Source organism: Rhineura floridana, chromosome 1 (genome assembly GCF_030035675.1).
Source record: "Rhineura floridana isolate rRhiFlo1 chromosome 1, rRhiFlo1.hap2, whole genome shotgun sequence".
NCBI lineage: Eukaryota > Metazoa > Chordata > Lepidosauria > Squamata > Rhineuridae > Rhineura > Rhineura floridana.
The window spans coordinates 275,814,651-275,837,501 of record NC_084480.1 but is presented as its reverse complement, the minus strand read 5'-3'; the positions used below and the strand labels follow the sequence as shown (position 1 = coordinate 275,837,501).

At 41.7% G+C, this 22,851-nt stretch overlaps 1 protein-coding gene and 1 long non-coding RNA gene across 3 annotated transcripts in view; one reads left to right on the top strand and one right to left on the bottom strand.

Annotated features, from left to right (window-relative positions):
- Positions 1-18,104, bottom strand: part of LOC133372914 (uncharacterized) — a 37,385-nt gene extending 19,281 nt beyond the window's left edge. The window contains exons 1-2 of the long non-coding RNA XR_009759579.1: positions 18,057-18,104; positions 10,853-10,978 (exon numbers count right to left, since the gene is read on the bottom strand). This is a non-coding gene — a long non-coding RNA (uncharacterized LOC133372914). The remainder of the gene's footprint in view (positions 1-10,852; positions 10,979-18,056) is intronic.
- A 1,132-nt stretch (positions 18,105-19,236) lies between these two features.
- Positions 19,237-22,851, top strand: part of ZNF704 (zinc finger protein 704) — a 90,044-nt gene continuing 86,429 nt past the window's right edge. For both annotated transcript variants that reach the window (XM_061602089.1, XM_061602079.1), the window contains exon 1: positions 19,237-20,239. In XM_061602089.1, the coding sequence (XP_061458073.1) occupies positions 19,931-20,239 (309 nt within the window). In that variant the 5' untranslated portion in view covers positions 19,237-19,930. The remainder of the gene's footprint in view (positions 20,240-22,851) is intronic.

Below are 22,851 nucleotides of genomic sequence, written 5' to 3'. Positions count from 1 at the left end.
TTGAAGGTACATAATGTAATTCTACTGCTGAAGATAAATAGATCTAGTGCTGAAAAGCACCTGGATCGGAAATTATCTGGAAACTCCGTCATAGCCACACTGGATGAGTCTTAGTGCTTGGCTAAGTGAAAATCTGCACAACCCTGTTTTAAATATGTCTGACATGGCCTGCACACATTTGGGCAGCAAGGAGTGATCCTATTTTTTGGCCAGGAAAAATGGGGCCTGGTCTGTTTCTCTTCAACGGGAGAGAACAGGTATGACATGTATGACAGGTATGACTAAGTTTAGACAAGTGATTCAAGTCAGTAAGAGTATAAACTAGTTGTCCTTCTCTGGTAAATGAAGATAAGGAAAAACCAGGAGTTCCTAGCCTGGAGGTTGATACAGAAAACCCAGAGTTGGTTGTTAGCCCTGGTCAAATGACGTCATGAGAAGGGATCTGCAGGAGGGATACTGATACAGAAAATGCTGACCTGGAGATTAGCTTGGATCTGATGGACAAGAAACTGGAAATGACAGAAGAAATAAAAGAAGAAAGTGAAGGGGATCAAGCAAATTTAGAGAAGCCTAATGATACTCAAGTTCAAATATCTAAACAGTCTGTGGTTGTCTGGTTTCTGGATAAACAACCTGCATGCCCAGTATGCCAAGTAGTTGTTGGTAAGCCTACAGCTCTGTCAAATCATCTGAAGGGAATGCACGGTAACATCATGGTGATGTATGGTTGCAGTCTCCAAATGCAAAGGTGGAAGTTTAACAGTAACAGTGGAGGTAGGGTTATATAGCTGTGAAACATGTAAGGAGAGTGATAAAACCAAGAACAGGCTGTCCCAGTATAATGGCATGCCCATCCAAGCATAAGAGATGAAGAAAGGATTGAGAATTTAAAGAAAGGAAGAAATAAAGAGCGGTTGATAAGTTAAAAGAGAAGGAGAGATTGCTGTACAGAAGAATGTCAGTTAGTAGAATTATGTATGAGGGACAGAAATCAGTGAATTAAAAACTAGAACAGCAAAACAAATTTCACCAAAGCAAAGAGGTGAAAGAAATGAAAGTAAGATTAGAGGAATGAAAAGAAGAAAGTGAGGAGGAGGAGGAGATCAAGATAGATGAGGGAAGAGGTATATAAGGAAAAATAAGGAATTTGTTAATAGGAAATAAAATTAAAAATACTAGAGTAAGAGGTTTTACAATATTTGTTAAATAAGGGAGAAAAAGCTAGAGAGGGTAAATCAAGTGACAGAAGAAATACTGCAGAATTTAAGAAGAAAGAGAAGGATGAGAAGAAAGTAAATAGGATGGATGGAAGGAAGACAGAAAGCCATGAAGAAGGATAGAAAAAGACATCAATGGACAAAAAGAAGAGTGATATGAAGAGGGACATATAAGACGCAGGAAAAGTATAACAAGGATAGGAAAGTATCGGCACTCTGTATTTTGGATGGTCAACAGAAAGTAATATAACCTCTGTCTACTGAGGAAATTTATAAGACCTACAGATTAAAATGGAAAACAGAGACTACCTTTCAAGGGCTAGGTGAATATCAGCCCTGGAAGGCAACTGACAATCAGTTCGTTAATAATTTAGTATCTCGAGAAGACGTTCGTTATCAAGGGAAGAAATTAATAAGAGAACTACATTGGGGCCTGATGGAACAGAAGTTAATGATCTAAGAAAAATAAATAAGGAGGGGACCATACATGCATAGTTTATTAATGTTTAATCTTTGGTTAGCAAAGAGAATAATACCACAGAGATTGAAAGAAAGTAGGTCAATCAAAATTTTTACCAAAAACAATGAAAGACAAACTTAAGGACATTGGTAATTGGGGGCCATTGACAATTTGCTCTGTTGTATTGAGACTATTCTCACAGATTTTGACATCAAGAATACAGAAGGTGTGTCCTCTGAACAAAAGGCAGTGTTACTCTATAGTGGCTGCAGTTTGTTCAGAGAACCTGTGGCTGATGAGACAATTAATTAAGAAAGCTAAAAGAAATGGCAGAGGGTTGGGAGTAGTCTTGATTGACATTGCCAAGCCCTTCGATTCAGTGTCTCTCAAACATATGGCAAAGGTCCTGAAACATAGAGGGATGGATAGTCATATGATCTATCTGATAATGGATGGTTACAGTAACATGAGTACGCAATTTAAAGAAGGAAAACAAACAAATGAGATACCTGCTTGTAGGTGTTATACAGGGTGATCCTTTCTCGCCACTACTGCTTAATTTAGCAATGGATTCCCTCATAACATAGCTGGAAGAGGCAGCCAGTGGAGTTAAAGGTAAAGGCTGGGAAATTAGCTCCCTGGATTTGTAGATGATCTTGCTGTGGTAAATAGGAATTATATAGAGATAGTAAAGAATATAAAAATAATAGAAGGATTTTGTGATCTTACAGGTTTGAAAGTCCAATCCAAGAAGTGTCAATTTTTATTTTTAAAATAACACTAAGAATTCATATGTAGTGAACAACTATTCAGAATGGAAGATCAAAGGTGATATACATACAATTCCACCAGAAGAAGCTGAAAAGTACCTTGGAAAACAGACAGACTCTTGGGTTGGGGTAAGTTAATATGAGGCTGTGGTAGATCTAAAAAACTGGATAGGAAAGACAGGCAAGGCTAAATTGAAACCAACACAGAAGGTAACCTTACTGCAAGTATGCACAATTCCATGATTGCTATACTTGTGTGACCACATTGAACTTTGTAAATAACATAAGAACATAAGAAGAGCCTGCTGGATCAGGCCAGTGGCCCATCTACTCCAGCATCCTGTTCTCACAGTGGCCAACCAGGTGCCTGGGGGAAGCCCGCAAGCAGGACCTGAGTGCAAGAACACTCTCCCCTCCTGAGGCTTCTGGCAACTGGTTTTCAGAAACATACTGCCTCTGACTAGGGTGGCAGAGCACAGCCATCACGGCTAGTAGCCATTGATAGCCCTGTCCTCCATGAATTTGTCTAATCTTCTTTTAAAGGTGGATTAAAGGAATTAGATAATGAAATCAGGTTGGTAGTGAAGAAATGGCTTCACCTGCCAGCAACAAAATGTTATGGATTTTTGTATTCCTGAAAGGACAAAGGGTTAGGGTTATGTTAAATTGGAGAAGGCTGTGCATGGTAAGCAAGCTATGTGGCTGCCATGGATTGCAAATTCACCCTATAGCACTATTCATATGAAAGCATCAACAACAACAACAACATTATCATAATAATAATGTTTAGAAGAAGAGTAGTAGAAAATATGGATTAATACAGGTGGTGAAGAAAGTAAAATTCCAAATATTTGGTTGGGAGTTGAGGAAGAAGATAATTAGCAGGACAAGGAAGTGAACAGTTGGAAGAACTCTAAAAAGAGATAGTACAATAATCTGATGGAATATAAATAGAAAGAACTAGAAGAATGGAATACCCACCAGTGCCAAGGGAATTCTGCAGAATACTTTAAGAATGTTCCAATCAGCAACAATTGGAGAATTGCAATGAGTGGAGTGACTGAACATGACTACATCACAGAGCTAAAGCTCCGAGCAAATGTATTCCTGACTAGAGAATATCTAGGTAGAGAAAACAGCTCTGCAAATAAAAGCTGCAGAAGGTGCTCAGTCCATTACAAGGCCTGTTCCTATATTTATTTATTTATATTTATTATTTGATTTATATCCCGCCCTTCCTCCCAGCAGGAGCCCAGGGTGGCAAACAAAAGCACTAAAAACACTTTAAAACATAATAAAAACAGATTTTAAAATACATTAAAACAAATACTCGGACAGTGTCCAGCATTGCAAGACACTTGGATACATCAGCGTAATAAAATTAGTGATCTTTTGGTATAGGAGGCATGAAAACAATGGACAATCTATCATGGGCAGCATCTGAGAAATGGGCGGAATGAGTTGAGGAAACCAAATTTGCCATTCTATAAAGGTGACAAGGCCATAGTAGTCAATATCACTGTCCATTGGGAGCACAAGCAAGGAAGCCTGGAGAAAGTGGGCAAAGAAAGCAGACTACTAAAAAGACTTGACAGAGTAAGTCCTGTAGTTGACAGGACCGAAGGAGGTAAGCTTCCATGGCTTTGTCATGGGAGCCAGAGGTAAGTGGTTCCGAAGTAACTTGGAAGTTTTACAGACTTTAGAAATTTCACTCCAGAGGCAAAGATGGTTTGCTAAATTACTCTGTCAAAGAGTAATGTAATATTCCAACACCATGTTAATTATCTGTTTGCAAATAGGTAAGTAGTGTTGGTCCACACATCAGACAGTTTTAATTGTTTTATCTAGGTTTTAGATTAGTTATTTATAAAATTTCATTTGTTAGTGAATTGTGTTAATGTGACATTTGGTCTTTTGCTTTATTTTCTTATTTTTTAATTATTAGTATTTCTACTATTACTATTATTTTATCATTTTTATTTTATAACATTTGATCTACTTTGTTTTATTATATTCTAATGACTTTGGGAACTTGTAATGATTACCATTCCCTTCCTTTGGCTGAAACCGTCATGGCCTAACGCAGGAGTCACCTGGCAGTCACTGGATGTGACTGACTTTAAATTAGGATGGACAGGCCATCATTGGTGCTAGTAGTAAATGGAGTAAGCTGCTCTGAGTTAGAGCAGGATACACGTGCAATAAAAAATAAGGGTGAATTGAGAGTATGGTTGATATTTCCATTCAAACACTGAATGCAAGCAGATAGCTATCTCTATTAGGGTGAGATACAATTACAAGTAAATAAAATTTACCTTCAATGGAATGGGGATTGTACCCAGATGCTTCAACCCAGAAAATATGATCTGGAAGCCTATAGACTTTGGGGTGTGAATTGAACTTTGGATCAGTCCCTATGTATGCAAAAGTAGTTTGCATGGGAGAAATAACCCACCTGAGTTTAAATGGGCCCCACATGCACATAGACAAATGATACAGTCAACTCTTGCAGCATGGATCACCTATTTGGAGGGCAGAGGAGACTGACCCTGTCACACTCTTCTCCATTTCACCTAAAGAATGAGCACTGTCAAAGCTGACAGTGTAGCATGATGATCTCTGGTTAGTGCAGAGGTGGAGGACCTTTGGCCCTCTAGATGTTGCTGAACTGCAACTCCCACCATCCCTGTCCATTGGCCATGTTTGCTGGCGCTGATGGAAGTTGTAGTTGATTCTCCACACCTGAGGTTAGTGGAAGTAATGTACAATCATGGCATTCTCAGAGTAATGGACTGTTCCCCTATATATAATCTGAGTTTATATGTATTGTATGGTATGGCATTTGGGAGGGGGGTATTGTTTTTATTTTACTGTATTGCTTTTTTCTAGATGAAATCCACCCTGGGACCTCACGGTGAAGAATGGGTAACACACAAACAAATAAACTAGTTGTGCCAACATGCTTTTCCTTTTGTGGTGACTTTTAATATATAAGAGGATTAGCTAAATAAGTTAGTTTCCCCAACATATTTATATTCAGCTAAGAACATAAGAAGAGCCTGCAGGATCAGCCAATCCCATCTAGTCCAGGATCCTATTCTCACAGTGGCTAACCAGTTGCCCATAGGAAGCCCGCAACCAGGACCTGAGTGCAAGAGCACTCTCCCAGGGTACAGTAGGCCTGGTTAACACAAACAAAATTGGAACAAACATAAGATCGATGCATCTCTGTCTTATTTATCCTGTAAGGTGGGTAGATCATGAAGTATACTGGTGGAATATGATGTAGGCTGCCCTATTTGTTCCCAGGATTATCTTCTTAGGTAAACAGAAGACTATGGTTATTCCTGTTCTGCTAGCATCCAGATAAAATTAATGTGAAGCACTTTATGTAAGGGGGCCTTTAAAAAAAAACATACAAAAAGTAGAACTGGTCTATAATGTTAAAAACTTGTTAAAAGTAGTGGGGCTGCTTGACAGAAGTTACATCAATTTTGCGATACTGGTTTCTGTGTTGGTTTAGACCTTAAAGTGAAGGAGGGGAACCTGTGGCCATCCAGTTGTTGGACCCCAAATCCCATCAAGTCCCACTCAGCATGTCCATCCTATCAGGGATGATGGAAGTCATGCCTAGGAACATCTGAAAGGCCACAGGTTCCCTATTCCTGCCTTAAAGTCTTTAACCAGGAGTGCCTAGCCTGTCGTCCTCCACATGTTGTTCGACTACAATACGCATTAGCCCTAGCTAGTATGTCCAATGGTTAGCAGTGATGGGGGCTGTAGTTCAACAACATCTGGAGGACCACAGGTTAACCATCCCTGCCCTAAACAATCTGGCGTCAGCATAGCTAAAGGATCCACATACCAAGATCTTCCTGGAAGGACCAGTTATGTATTTCCCCCTCAGTCTTCAATATGATTGTTGGTGACATGGGACAGGACCTTCTCAATGGTGGCATCAAGGCTGGAATTCTTTCCGTAGGAAGTCTGTGTGCTTTGTCTTTGCTGACATGTCTTTTTTTAAGTGCTTTTCCAAACAGCTTTTGGACTATGACATTTTGAACAGACTATGTCTGCTGGTCTTATGTTTTAGTTCTGATTTTATTATTTTAGACTATTATTATTTTAGATGTCATCGACCCTGTTGATCTGTTGTGATAAAAATTAGGGATATCCTACCATTTGTATTTACATAAGGGGTGGGGAACCTCAGGCCTGGGGGTTGAATGCAGTCCTCTAGGTCTCTACATCTGACCCCCAGAGCTTTACACAGACTGTACCCCACTCCGCAGGCCACATCCCTCACTGGCCCAGCTTCACACAGTTAGTGTTTTTGCTAGGCTGGAATGTATGTTTGAATTGTGATTATCTTCCATACAGGTAAGCAAGAGGGATAGATATAAATGTGAAGGCTTGGGGGGGGGAAAGGGGAAATTTTCAGAAAACCCCATTTTCCCCATTTTTTCCAGAAGCAAACCAGAAAAGTTTTGTAGAAAAAAAACCAAATTCTGAATGTTTCTGGTTTTTTTCTAGGCTTCCACCTTTTTATTGAGATTGATGTGGAAATGTGTGTTGGCCACATGTACACCTGTTGCCCCACCCACTTTTGTCTCTGACCCCACCTTCAGAAGGATGCCCAGAACGAATTGTGGATCTTGGGATGAAAAAGGTTCCTCACCCGATTTACACACTGCTGATGCAGATGCAGCCTTGTGGCTCCCACTTAAGTAGTGCTGAGATGACACATTGCAGTGATTGAGCTATAATGATAGGACAGCCATGAATGCAGCATGAAGCTGCCAGAAGTAATTGCTTACAGTACATGTGTGCTAAGCCTCCTTCAACTGCAGTTCTGCCAGAAACATGTCTGTGACAAGATAAGTACCTAGTTAATGGAAAAGTTTTCAGGAAAGCAAGCTCTAATATCCTGAACATGGCGTCAATGGAAGACTATCTATTTACATTCAGAACGTCAAGTACAACAATTCAGCAAAATCACAAAGCCAGGACATATAAATCAGTACATTATTTCAGATTTACTTAAGTCAAAAGAAAACCAAAAAGAAAGGTTCAACACTGATTGGCGTTAGTGGGCATGGAATTTCACACAATTAGGGTTCTGAAGTCTTCCATACATTAAAAACCTATGACAGGGGAAACCACAACTGAGAAATTGCATGTCTGTGTGCCATACTTTCACTTCAAACACTTAAGAAGTGTTGCTGCATTGTTAAGCAAATTTCTTAGTGTCCCTAGGGCTTTTAAAAGTGAAGGCTTTCATTATTATAGTTTCTGGCAGTAACGTGAGCTAAACTGCATTTGTACTTATTAATATTAATACCATATCTTAGGAAGTAGTTGCATGTTTTCTCCCAAAACACCAAGCATTTCATGACCCCCTTCTTTTTAAGCAGCTCTTTTAAATATCATCAGACAAGCTTTGCCACTAAAGTCATCTCAGAATATCTCCACGTGTCCCATTTCAAGCTGGTCTAAATGGAAAACCCACATATCCCTGCTAAAATAGTAATGTCTATGCTTCTGCTTCAAGATTACCAAAGCAGTGAGACCTCCTCTGTGTAACTCTGAACATTTTTATTCCTAGCAGCTACTAACCCCTCCCTCCTGCTCTAGCCCCCAAGCATTCAGCCCCATCCCTGCTCTTATGCTACTGTTCCCAGAAGCTATTTTCTGGGTACTACCTATAGTTCTTTGGGTGCTCTGCAACAGATTGGCTAAGGTTTCTGACTCCCAATTGTTTAACAGCAGCAGCAGCAACAAAAGGACTTTTGCCACCTAAATTGGGCTCCTGAAATGAAGAAAGTTAACCTGGTGTGTGTGTGTGTGTGTAAAGAGACCATGAGCTCAATTAAGTTCTGGTACTGAAAACAAATTCCTAGGCTCAGAAGCTGCTCAGTGGCACTCTGTATCATACTGTGGTTGGTAAATCTTGGGGTACTATTAAATGAGTAGATTCAGCACGACTAAAGTCTTCCCACCCTTCATTCTACATGATAGACCAGAATATCCCAGGCTACTGACATGCTTTTGTCAAGGCCAAGGCTGTGAGCACACGAGTCACCTACAGCCAAGCGTTTCCATTGGCCACACCTGGAGGGAGAACAGGTTGATCTGCTGATCAGTTGCAAAATCTGTTTGAAGCTGAATTTAAAAACAACAACACTTGAACTGATCGCACCAGGTATTACAGTAAAAACGGGTGGGGGTTGACTAGGGTCATGTGCCCCCGTTTTCAAAAAAGAGAGGTAGAGACACACTGGAACCAGCAGAACAGTAAGTCCGTCTCTGCCCCCAGTCTCTGGTCAGGAATTGCCTCAAGCAACTCACAGTGACAGTCCCATTCGCACATTACAGAAGTTGCAGATCTTCCTAAAAACAAGCAGCACTTTTCAGTAGAATCAGCTCACATGTTCAGATGTCAATCATTATGTTTACTGTAATCAACTGGGAAAACACTGTCATGTACATGCAGGTATGAATTTGACCTATGTTTAAAACTTTCCCCCCATTATAACAGATTTTCCATGCGATAAAGCACAGAAACTACCCAGCAAAATTGCTCCCATGGGGAAATATGATGTAATAATTTGTACCAGGTGAAATCATTTCCTGATATGATGCAGAGAAACATCCGATTATAGCCAATGAAAAGGGATATATGCCTAAATTCAATATAAATATAAATGCCATCTATCCAGATGAGGAATAATTTTAAAAGACTATTAAATGGTACAGTCAATGAAATCCTAACATTAGTTAAATCATTACTTTATTTTACGGGTAAGCCAAATAAAGAATGCTGTATGTATTCATTTCACAAACAACTTTTGAGTTTAGTGGAGCAGCTATACTTAGTGAGTTGGCACTGCTCAAATCAACTAATCTCCATGACCAGGATGAGATTAACAGGCAACCAGAGAGCCGCTCTCTGTGAATCCACAACTAAGTGGATGCATGCCAGTGAATTACCAGTGTTCCAAAGTGAGTAGATGCCAGCTAGAAAACAGAGGCTTTGCCGTGAAATAACACTGCAAACTTCCTGTGGAAAGCGCATATTTTCAATCAATCAGAGTGATGGGTTTTATGCTAACTGGCCTAAATTACATACATTTATGATACCCTTTAATAATTTTTCCCTATTTAAATAGTCAGAATTAGGAGCGCCATGCATCCCATCCCACAAAGCAGGGTTCTCTTTAGGGACTCTATTGGGCTTGGGCCTTCATGTGGGCAGACAAATAATTCCCTGTGAGATCTCCCAGAAATTCACGCAGAGGTATTCAACTGCTCTGTCCCTATGTATGTATGGAAACACGCACAAGAGAGATGGAATCTGCCATCTTTTCAGTTTGTTAGTAGGATTAACATTAACATAATGTTAACATAATAAAATGCCTTCTTTGCATGATTCTAAAGTAGAATACCATTCTAAAGGCTGTATCCAACCATGTCTTATTCAGCCATTGAAATTAATGGATTTAAGTTAGTCATGTCCATTAATTTCAAAGGGTCTGCTCTAAGTAGAACTAACATTGGACACGATCATATGGGACATTAAAGCATTTTGCTTGGGTTGGATGGTGCCCATTGTGAAGTCCTTCCCCAGCACCACCAGTGAAGCTCTCACTTGGGGCTACCAGCAGATAGGAACATCAGGTTTATTCTTACCCTTTACAGCTCTAGCACAGATCTGACTAGATCCCACTGCTAAGCAGCACTACCAGTCACTTTCTGTAACCCAAACTCCCAGAGACTTTGCCTAAGTCTCTCTATAGCTTGTTACTTTGTGACTATGTACCTATGCTGTTCCCAACCCCCTTGTATCTTTATATTTAAAGCATACAACTCTGGGTTGCTCTGGATACATGACTTGTTACAATCTCTTCCTTCAGGGCTGCCACCATTAGATACAGTTTCTGTTCAGCCTTGGTAATTACCTTGCCCTCCCTTCTGGTCTGTATATTCCCCCAGCCAAGGATCAGGCCTTTGGTAAACCAAATAAGTATTTATTAAATATCAGAAATAACAAGATTACTTAAGGAATGTTTCACAAGCGTATGGTTTCATCTATATTCTGTTAGGTACTTGACTTTTTACTAATTGCCTCAGAACTCCGACTCGCTCTCAACAACACCTCCAAACCTCCAACCTCTCTCTCAACCTCTCAAAGACACCACCTCAATCACAACCTCCTAGATTCAACTGTCATTCTTCCATTTATACTCCCAGCCATTCAAACGCTCAGCCAATCATCCAGCATTCTACTGCTCATGTACTCCCCCTCCTCTTTCACTCTACTTACCATATATCTTCTATATAAACAGCATTTACCATATTTACAATATAAGCAGGAACATCACACCCATTATCTTAAACTGCATTACCTAGACTAACAGTGAAGGGTCTTGAACCAGGGACTCCGGAGACAGGGCCATGCATCAAGGAAGCTTGCAAAGGAGGGAGCTGCTGGCTTGATCTCTGCTGTACTGCCACGCCACCATTTCAGAAGGCTGGAGGATGGGACTGCAATTAGTTAAGAGTTTAAAAGACATATGGGATTAAACTGGGCCAAGTTCAAGGTTCTAGTTTTGGTGTACAAAGCCCTATACAGCTCGGGACCAGGACACCTGAAAGACCGGCTTACCCCTTATATACCCAGTCTATCACTGCGCTCTGCAGGTGAGGGCCTCCTGCAGATACCATCTTATTGGAAGGTTTGTTCTGCACAACATAGGAAATGGACCTTTAGTGTGGCGGCACCTACCTGTGGAATTCCCTCCCCTTGAATATTAGGCAGGCGCAATCTCTGCTATCTTTTCGGCGCCTTTTGAAGACTTTCCTCTTTCAAGAAACCTTTTAAGTTGAGACCTATCCCAGTCTGTATCTGTGTTAGAATTGCTTGTTAATATGTTTTTTAAAAAAATGTTTTTAACCCTTTTTAAAAAGATGTTTTTAAAGGTTTTTTTAATGTTTTTAACGTTGTTTTAATGTATTTTAAGGTCTGCTTTTATTATGTTTTAAAGTGTTTTCAGCGCTTCTGTTTGCCACCCTGGGCTCCTGCTGGGAGGAAGGGCGGGATATAAATCAAATAATATAAATAAATAAATAAATAATAGAAGGAGTCAATAAGGGCCTGTTTTGACTTACAAAGTAGTTGACTATGGCTTGGCTGTTCACTCCAACCAAGGGTCAGTTTATAATGATAGGAACAAACAATAGTCTATTGTGACAGAAACAAGGGACAGTGAGCCTGAGCCTCAGGCTTGCATACTTCCCTTTCCCCTCTTCTCCTGACATCCAAAGCTTCTGTTTCAGATCAACCACAGTTTAGCATAGCATTCAAACCCCAACTGTAGTTAATCTTAACAATTGTTTGTTGAAACAAGCTATCTTCACAAACTACACTCAAAAGATACCTTGTTTCAAATAAGCCAGGGTTAACGTTAACCACAGTCTGTCAGGTTCATTCAAAAAGTAGCTATGATTAATCTAGAACAGAAGCTTCTGCTCTCCTTGTTTGCATGGCTGGAGAGTAGCGAGATGCAGAAGCTTGAAACTTGCTGTGGCTCATTCCCATCATGACAAACTATGGTTCACAACATGTTCTGATGAACCATGATTATCATGACATAATGACAGTTCAGAGTCTGCCTCAAGTTCAGATTGAGCTGTTTGCTGACTGCACGCCTCTGCATATTTGTTTCTGTATCACCTTTCAACACAAGCAGACTACATAGAATAAAACAATGTTTTTATACATATACAATTATTAAACAAATCAAAAACAGTAAAAAAATCCCCTTTCCAATACCTAGTACAATATTTTCCCTAGTGTCCAAAACAAGACCAAGGACAGACATAGAACAGCCTCCTAGAGGAGTGTATTCTGCTATTCCAAAGCCATAACCAAACAGGCACCCATGTAATAGAAAAATGGAGTAAGTGGGATATTATTTTATTTCTACTTTGCCAATCTTTGTGGAGCTCAAAGCTTTGTTTTAACTTCACGGCAGCCCAGTAACATGGGTAAATCACTCTCAGCCAGCCTACTTAAGAGTTGAAGCTTATGGACTTGGCTAAGAAGGTATCTGGGATTCTCACATCTAAGCCCTATGTGCTAGCTATTCCATCCCACTGGCTTTAGGGGGAGAGGGAGCCTGGAATTTGTGGTTTCTGGAAATATGAAACCACACTGATGACTATGGAAAAGTAAATGTGGACAGTTGCTGTGAAATTCTGGAGTTTTCTCCATTGCATAGAAACAAGTAGCCAGAAAAACCAAAGAAACAGAAACATGTTGAATTACCTGCCATAGAGCTAGTGATGATGAATAGGCTAAAGGGATCCTGATAATTTTAAATAATAAATATTCCTTAAATAAAACATGTATACGCTGTCTATCATAATAGACCTTCAAGGCTAGTCACAAAAATTGAAGCTATGTTTGCTATTAGACAAAGCAAAGCATCTATGCAGCAAGATTAAATATATTCATCTTTAAAACTTTTTGCCAGTCTATAAGAGAATGAAGGCCACAGTGGAACAGAGAATGGAGGCCTTGGAATCAGCCTTTCACAACACTGGAATCCCCAAATGTTGCTGGACTAGTTCCCATAAATCCTGACCATTGGCCATGCTGGCTGGGGCTGATGGGACTTGTAGTCCAGTAATATCTGGGGACCCAAATGTTGGGAAAGGCTGGCCTAGATAGATCTCCCTTCAAACTGTGGGTTGTTGCTGTTGCTGTTGTGTTTGCAAGTTTTGTTTGTTGTTTCAGTCATTTAGCTATCTTGAACATGGAATAAAGCAAAAGATTTTTTTTAAAAAAAATCAAATGGAACACATCTGAAAATAAAATATAATTTCTAACAGGCACATAACCTGGCAAAGTAGAATATGGGCACATTCACAGTATTTTTGTAGAGTATTTTTTAATACAATGCAAACATTATTTGCAACACTTAGGGGCAATATTCAACTAAATAAAACTGCTAGCGCAAGGATTACTGCTAGCACAACATGCCTTTCCTCCCCTGCACGTGCCCCACACCCAATGCCGGATTTAGACTTGGTGAGGCCCTAAGCTATCTAAAGCTTGGAGGCCCTTTGTTAAAAAATTACACCAGATATATATATATATATATTCAGTACACATAAAATTTTAAAAGCCCCCCAAAAACATTCTGAAATTTTTTGAGGCCCCTGCGGATTGTGAGGCCCTAAACTGTAGCTTATTTAGCTTATGCCTAAATCCGGCACTGCCCACACCATCCCCAATCTATTGCAGAGGGTTGGGGGAAAACCCAGAACAGGCTTGGGGCACGTGGGGGAAAGAGAGGAGAAAATGTTCTGTTGAACAAGGAGAAATCCTTGCACTGATGGAACGTTCACCTTACGTTGAATACAAACCTAGGAGTCTACCAGATTTTTTAAGAGCCAGCCTATAAAGAAGGAAGATGAGATTAAGCCAACTATGCCAGTGAGAAGAAGAATCCTGTTCTTGCTGGTGCTTTGGTCTCTTATCACAACTTCAGTCTACTTTTAGGCAATACTTAGCTCTCATAGCTCTCTATGTATGGATGTGAAAGTTGGACAGTGAAAAAGGCGGATAAGAGGAAAATCAACTCATTTGAAATGTGGTGTTGGAGGAGAGCTTTACGCTTACCATGGACTGCGAAAAAGACAAAGAATTGGGTGTTAGAACAAATTAAACCAGAACTGTCACTAGAAGCTAAAATGATGAAACTGAGGTTATCATACTTTGGACACGTAATGAGAAGACATCATTCACTAGAAAAGACAGTAATGCTGGGAAAAACAGAAGGGAGTAGAAAAAGAGAAAGGCCAAACAAGAGATGGATTGATTCCATAAAGGAAGCCACAGACCTGAACTTAAAAGACCTGAACAGGGTGGTTCATGACAGATGCTCGTGGTCACTGATTCATAGGGTTGCCATAAGTTGTAATCGACTTGAAGGCACATAACAACAACAACAAAGCTCTCATAGCTCAAAGTCTTACTGGATATTGTAGCCTCCATTTTAGGAGCCTTTCATTCAGTAAGTGGCTACTAGTTAAAGTTAAGGACTAAGGAAGGAAGATGCAAAGTCTCATGCATAGCAGCAACACAATTGTCTTGTTCTCACTGGCCCTCAGTTACTATATAGCAAACTGGAATAAGGATCATAACACCACTGCTGACCATGGTTTTCTCTGCTAGTATGCCCACCTCTCATTTCAGTGAGTTGTGTATGCAAAGCAAGGTAATGCCCCTTCTGTCTTTCAACTCTGTGATCTAGGAGGACTTGAAGTGGGATACAGGGAAGAGATAGATCTTCTAGGACTTAATAAGTTATTATTGCTAGGTATAAATTATAAAGCATAAATTATTCCTGTGCATTTTTTATACCTTGGCAACAATTCCTAACACCGACTAAGAAATATTCCAAAAATAGTTAAGAACATAAGAACATAAGAAGAGCCTACTGGATCAGGCCAGTGGCCCATCTAGTCCAGCATCCTGTTCTCACAGTGGCCAACCAGGTGCCTGGGGGAAGCCTGCAAGCAGGACCCGAGTGCAAGAACACTCTCCCCTCCTGAGGCTTCCGGCAACAGAATGCATTATTTTGCAATTCTGCACGCTTATACTGAATACTGTAATCATTCCCAAAACCAGTCCATCTCATGTAAATTCACAAGGAAGTCTATTTTGTTGAAATCAATGCAATAAATAAAAATAGTCATCTGAATCGGCACCTACAACTCAATCCTTTTTTATGTGTTGTAAACCGCTCTGATGTTTTTAACAAATTAGTTTTTAACAAATATTTTTATAAATAAATATAAATCCTGTATGGGTGTTTACTCAGAAATACGTCTTCATGATTCAACAGCACTTATTCCCAAAGAAGAATATAGGCTGCAATCCTAAACACACTTACTAGGAAGTGAACCTCAATGACCTCAGTGGGATTTACTCTCAAGGACACATGCACAGGATTGTACTGTTAATCACGATCTTATTTTTATCACCTTCCTAAGGGACACTTAAATGAATAAAAAAAAAAGCTGGAATCACCGTGATGGAGAACTAGTTATAAGACTATACATCACTAAGGCTCAGTATTATGCATTTATATCCTAAAGAGTTTATGGCTGAGATTGTAAACAAAATGTATTACACTACTCTGAATATATTATCTGAACACCCAAAAGCTCCCTTGTTGACAGCATTCAAACACTCTCCAAGCTTATGGCTTTCTCTCCTCTGTGCACTGCCATTCAGGCTCATGTTTTTGTTATGGAACAAAAACCTCACTCCCAGCTGTGGCGCCAAAATCTAGCGCACACTGTAAAAGTAACTGACAGCTCAGATGTGTAGCTTAGTGGAGAACTGGAGTAGTTCTACCAATGAGAGGCTGACTTTTTAAGAGAGCCACACATGTTTACAGACTGCATTCTGCCGGTAGGAGGAACAGTCTGAAGTAAAAGCCGTAATGGATTCTTAGAAGGAGTTTAGATTCATTCCTTTTGAGATAGATAATCCGTTATTTTTCTTTTCAGTACAAGTCAGTGAATTAGTGTTTCCACTGTTGCGATGACTTTTAATATCTTGATGATTTATTTAAAACACAAAGTATTTTATAATTTGTACCTCATAACATAAAGTAGATCACTTTGGTTTAAACTGGTAGTGGAAAATCCTTCACACGGAACATCCTTCTAGACGCAACTGAAAGAGATAGTGGTCACTTCTAGGTGACCTGCTTACTGAGCCTTCATTCTAATTTGTTTGCAGAAAGTTTACACTATAAGCTTTACAGGGAGGTTATACAATGTGTGTTTGACATGACATCTTAGGACACACACACACCTGCAATCCCTACCAGATGCTTTCCAGTACATTTTCCTGCCTCTTTTCCTACTACAAAAAGTCCAGTGGGGGTTGTTGTTATACAAGTTCACCAAAACCTCTTTAATTGGACTCTTTCTAGGAGGAAGGATGCAACAAAAACTTAAGAAATAAATAAATAATAAATTGCACAATTGATTTGCTAGTATGCAACTGAATTCCACCCGCAAAATAGCAAGTCTAGAAGCGTCACGGTAGGCCATATTTGCAGGTCCTGCATCCTTGAGGTCATTTCTTGAGCACAGGGGTGCATTTTTCACCCACCGCATGCATGGGAAGCTGTGCCTACAAACAGACAGCATGATGCAGTGGTTAGAGTTTCTGACTGGGACCTGGGAGACCAGGGTTCAAATCCCCAATCCTCCTTGGGCTAGTCGCTGCTCTTAGCCTAACCTATCTCTTACAGGGCTGTTGTAGGATAAGTTCAGCAGGGAAAGAACCATGTTTGCATGCCACCTTGAGCTCCTTGGAGGAAACATGGGATAGAAATAGGGTTGCCAGGTTCAGGGTCTGAGAATGATCCTGTATCTTTAGGAGAAGAGAAAGTCAGCCAAGTGCAGGTGTTCTTGCAACACTGTAATGGGAAAAACCACAAGGTGGAATTTTCCCTTCCCCCTGCACAACTTTTCAAGATACGGAAGGCTTCTTGGAGGCTGGGCCTGGCAACCCTAGATATAAATGTAATAATAAATAAATAATACAATTGTGGCCATGTGGGATCAGACGTTACTTTATCCATCCAAATAAAAGATTTTGCAGTAGCTGAACCAGCCCTATTTCCCTCAGATAGTTGAAATAAGATTTATTCCAGGTGCAGCATGTTTAGGAACAAATCCTTTCATGCAGGCACATTTTATTAGGAATTCTCTACGTCCCTTGCATCTGAAAACTGCTGCTAAAAATGTCCATCTCCTTTGCTCCTCTCCCCCCCCCCCCCCGGTGAAGGATTTCTTCCAAAACGCATTGGCCCTAGAATAAATCTTATTCAGTGCCCCCTGCCTTTCTGGTTAGCAATTCGAACTCAACTTTACATCCAGTGCCAGTTTAACAACAATCTCCTGAGGTTACCAATGGCATTAAGAACAGTGCTCATTTTGGAAGTAAATTTGCCAAACATGTCTTGAAGGCATCCGAGAGCGATAAGCCTCCTAACAGGTGAAAGAGCTTTTGCTATCAGTGTAAAGTGGAACAAATATGTTCACAATCTTGAACTCATCTTGATTTTTTTGTTACCGATTTCCCAAGCGTGGGTTCCTAAAACACTGTAAAACAAGTTGCCTTGCTACTGAGCAACAACTGAGTTCACAAGGGACTGAAGGACCAGTGGTCCAAAAACAAAGCTTCTGTATGACTGGTCCCCAAGATTTGTTTTGGTCTTCCAGTACTTGAGCGAAAGCAGGCAGAAAGAAGCCTTGAAAGAGAACAATATGGTTTGGATAACCATGCCAACACTGCTCCTGTTAAGAGACTGTGGCTCTGAGCCAGCAGCAATTTCTGTCTGCGCTAAAAATGGACACAGTAAGAATGAGCTAATGTTGGGTGCAAGGTGGATTGCATCCACAAACATTGGCTTCTGGGCATCATGAACACTCTTGACCAATATTTGGGGGAAATTGTGGTGGATGAACTCAGGATTGCAAACTCATTGCTGTTTTATTACACAGTAGTAAACTCACCCAGTATGAACAACATCAACAGGATGCATGCTTTCCAGTGAATGTATCTGTAAGACACACATTTACAAATACATATTTTTTTGTATACACACTTTTTACATTTTTGAGCTTCTTGCTTTCCCTTCTACTACCTTTACCCATTTTACTTAGCACACAAGGCAGCTGTGTAGCGGGGGAGCTTATTCTGGTCTCAGTTCTGGGTTGCTGTCACGCTAGACTGCATTCTCAAGCGACTGCACAAATCTACCGCATAATTTTGAGTGACCATGTTTCTTCAGTGAAGTGCACATTGTCTGAGATATAAAAAACAAATCTGAAGGGTTAATTTGCAAATCTACCACAACACCATTGGTTTCCTTCCCTTTACCTTACTGATTTAAGCCTGAAGGACCATTTTGTTTTAATTCTGTTATTTTTAGTTCTATACTTTTTTGGGGAAGAAAAGGTGCTTAGTACTCAGTTATTGACTAAAGGACCTTAGGGCTTTGGGGCACAGAATAATTAAGCATTTTGTCAATAAACACAAGAATCACCTTTAGCAGCTGCTGAAGGAAATAGCCAGAAGGCCATTCCAGCACTATAAAAACCAGTAAGTGCAAGCTTGGGCAAAAACAGAACATGACTTCAAATGCAGGAATGAAGAGGCAGACATAATAAACATAGTAATACCCAGATTTGGTGCAGGGTAGCTAGGGGTACCCATTAATTTCAATGTGTAAGAACTGCTAAACTAAGGTAGGATCAGGCTGTTAAGATGCAATCGTACATTCACTTACTTCAGAGTAAGCTCTATTTAACAATGTAGCCCTTACTCCCGAGTAAGTATGCACAGGACTGGACAGAAAAACTTAGGAACGTAAGACAGAGTCATACCATTGCTCTTCTATCTAGCTTAGCATTGTCTAACTCTAGATGCTAAGCATTACCTAGCTTAGCATCGCTAACTAGGGGCAGCTCTCCAGGATCTACCTAGAGATCCTACTTGTGGGCTTCTCATAATCATCTGATCAGCCGGGGTGAGAAGAGGACGCTGGGACTAGCTGGGCCTCTAGTTTCAACTAGCATGACTTTCTTATAAGACGCCAGGACCTGAAACTGATGTATTGTGCGTGCTGCGACCACGTGTACTACCACTTAATTTATGGCCCTTCCCTAAGCGATCAAACACACGTGGCTGACCTAATCCACCTGTTACTTGTGGTTACACACCAAGCCTCTCTCCTCCTGGCACAAGGATTCCGCCATTTACTTCAGTAAGTAAGAGCGGGCGGAGCTACCCGTGCAGCCGGGACCTGCATCTGTAACCATGTTCTGTTGCACCCCACCTCGGAGTATAGTCCATACTTTTTGCCGGGTGAAATATAAACAACTTCAGAGGGAGAAAAGCCCTCACGAACGCATCCCGGCCAGCCTAGCAACTCATCCTCAGTGGCCGCCTGTGCCTTGGGAAGGCGAGCCTGCAGCTGACGAGGCCTTGGCGGGAAGACGATTCCAGTCCGGGTTTTGAGACAAGGCTAGCGAGCCGCAAGGAGAGACTAGCAAAAGAGCCTCGTTTATTCAGTCCAGCCGTCCCTCCCGCCCGCCAACAGCTGGGGAGCGCCACCGGGCCTGCGGGAAAGGAGCCAGCCGGGGGTCCCTCACACTCGGTGGGCTGCCCTGATGGCTGCAGCGCGCCCGGCCTTCCTGCCCAGGGCAGCCGCTCTTTGCAGCGGTGGCGGCTGTAGCAGGAGCAGCAGCGTCTCTACCGCCTTGCCCTGAGTGCCTCAGCCGTAGCTGCAGCACCAGCCGCCGCCCCCTAGCTCAGCCTTGCAGCCCAACGCAGCCGAGCCTACTCCCAACTCCGTGCACCGCGTTAACTCGAGCTGGGCGCGGCCATGCAAGCGCGCCGTCTGGCCAAGCGCTCCAGCCTGGGTAGCCGGCGCTTGAGCGCGCCGTCGACCGCTCAGCCTTTCTCGGAGTCGGGCGCCCGCAGTGTGCTGAAGCCCGAAAACTCCTGGAGGCCGCCCCGGCGGGAGGGCTCAACGGCCGCCCTCGAGGAAGAGGACGAAGAGGAGGACGTGGTGGTCGATGTGGAGGAAGACGACGACGCGGATGAGGTAGAGGCGGGCGGCATGGGGAGTCCTCCGTCGGAGCTCGCCGGGCCGCCGGGCAAGGGCCACGCGGCCGCCCGAGGAAGCCTCAAGGTGCGTTGCAGTTGCTGGGGCGGGAAAAGCGGTCGTGCCGTCTAAGCTTCCACCTAGCTTGGGCAACGGAGTACAGCGGGGACGGTGGAAGGGGGGGTGTCAGTAAGGGAAGTCAATGCTGTTGCCCTGGACTGTACCGCAGAGTGGCCGCGTTGAGGCTAATCCTTCACTAGGGGTCATTCATAGGGCCGCATCTGGGAAGCTGAGGGTGAGGCAAGGCTCAATCGGTCCCCGGAATTTGTTTTCAGTCCTACATTCCAGCCTTGGGTAGCACCATAATGAGGTGACACAATGGGAATGGGGGCATCAGAGCATATCCAGAGTGTCTTTACAGCATGACACTGAATGGACGGGGAACCACGTTCGTTCTATCCCTATTGTAAGACAGACTTGTACATCTGTCTGCCCTGCCATGCTGCACAGGAGAACCGTCGCATGCCCCCACTGCACAATTCTTGTCCGTGTTTTATTAGGAGGGAAATTTAGCAGCCTGTGAGAAAGGATTTGGGTGCATGGCTTGTTGTGTGACAAAAGGCATCAGGTGCATGTCTACTTTTCTGGGTAGCAATGATATAAGGGTGGGGAGGGCAGAATACTTTAAAAATAAATGTATAGTTGTATAGCTAGATGGATTTCAAAAAGGAAATGTAGTGTGATCCACTCGTTTTAAGGGCCCTATGGATTGGCTTTCCCCATCTCAGTTATCTCATAGTGTAAATAAAGATGGCTGTTTACATTTTTTTAAAAAACAAACCTTTTACATTGTTGTGCTCTATTGCATAACTTTTTATTGTTTGCTGGATTACTGATGGTGTGGGATGCTAAAATGAGCAGCATAAAAGGGAGTGCCCGCTGACAATAGTAGGCAATATTGAAATGACCATTGATAATTATCAAAAGTAGCAGGATACTAAGGTGTGTATAGGCTCTGAAATTCATGCATCTGAATTGCACTGCAGAAGAATAAAGCCAAGTTAGGTGCAAGTGTGACACAGGTATAACGGTGAAGCTTAATGAGATAGAACTGCTCCAGTGAGGGGAGCCATAGGGATATTAACTGTCTGGGGGTGAATGGGTATCTGAAAGTATAATAATGGGCAACTATATTAGAAAAATAGTTGAAACAATAAAGGCCACTGTCCTGAACGCATTTTCCTAGGAGTAGCCCCACTGAATTCTGACTAAGGATTGCACTGTATGAGACAGTTGTTGCACTGGAGGTTAGTGTGTGACCATAGTTTCAGTGACCAATGGAGAAATGGCTTTACATGGTTTCTGAAGCAAGCATGTGTGATGCTCTAACGTGGTCTGACTACAAAATGCATTAACAGGACACTCTTAGGTGATCTTAGGAATTGTGATGGGATTTAGGGAAGGCATGCGGTTATGTATGTCAGCTATTTTGGATTTTAGAAGTCAAAATAAGCTTTTAATTTATTTTTAAATATATTTTTTATTTTCATGCATCTATATACAAATAAAAAGGTCTTTGCCTCAAAGGAAAAAAAGCTGAGGTACTCTTCGGGCAGCCACAAATTGGGGTGACACCACAGAGAAATCTTTCTCCCTGGTAGCCAGCAACCGGACACACAGCAGACAGCTCTCTTGTGCCCAGAAAATAAATACAAAATCAGTCCAGTGCTCCTGGTAACCTGTCACTGTTTTATTTCTTATACTTATCCTCCTTGGCCATGTAGAAGTTTGCACAGGGTTTCCTGTGTCTGCAGGTGCTGAGACTGTCCATACCACCTTAGCATTGCCACTGCTCTAGAACTAGGCCCGTGTTCCAATGAAGCTAAAACATCTGAGTGGTCTTCTACGATAGCCCCATACATAACTTTTTGCACATGTTGAAATTACAAAGGTGACTGATAGATCCCCTGAGTAATCAGGGAGATGGGTGGGTCTATGAAGTTTCTGCTGCAAATGCAGGCTCTGCTGCCCTGTGGCAGCATTATACTATGTATGGTTATTACTGCACTCGATCAATACCAACCTTAGTCATGTCCAGTTTAAGTAGTTCCACCATATTGCATGAGTTGGTCATATTGTAGTATGAGTGATCATAGCCAGTTGTGAACTGGCTGAGAAAGTGTGGAGAAATATTACTGCACTACCTGACAGGAGGGTGTATCTCTCTGCTGCCTCCTCCTTTACAGTAGTCTTAAGCCACTTCCAGGTGGCTGCTATTTTGTGGATGGGATTCAGTTGCATACTAGCAAATTCATGTTGTGCAATTAAAGTGGATTTGGAGCTCTTGTGCAACAACCTCACTTTTAAAAAACTAGATTTCTTGTAGTAAAGAAAGTGATGAGAAAATGCACTGGAAAGCGTGGGTTGACAATTGCTTGACATGACGTTGTAAAACCTTTATGTAAACAAATCAGAATGAATGCTTATTAAGTACGTCATTTGGAAGTGATCATAGATTGGAGTTTCCATTTTGTAGTCTTGACACCCACCACTTAATGCGAACGATGGTCCTGGATATATTGGGTGCATATGTCTGTGTTTGTGTTTCATGTGCCTCCCCCTCTTAATTACATTTAACATGGAAAGCTACAAGATTGTTGAGTGTTGGCAGGCAATGGGATGATAACCAGTCATTGGAG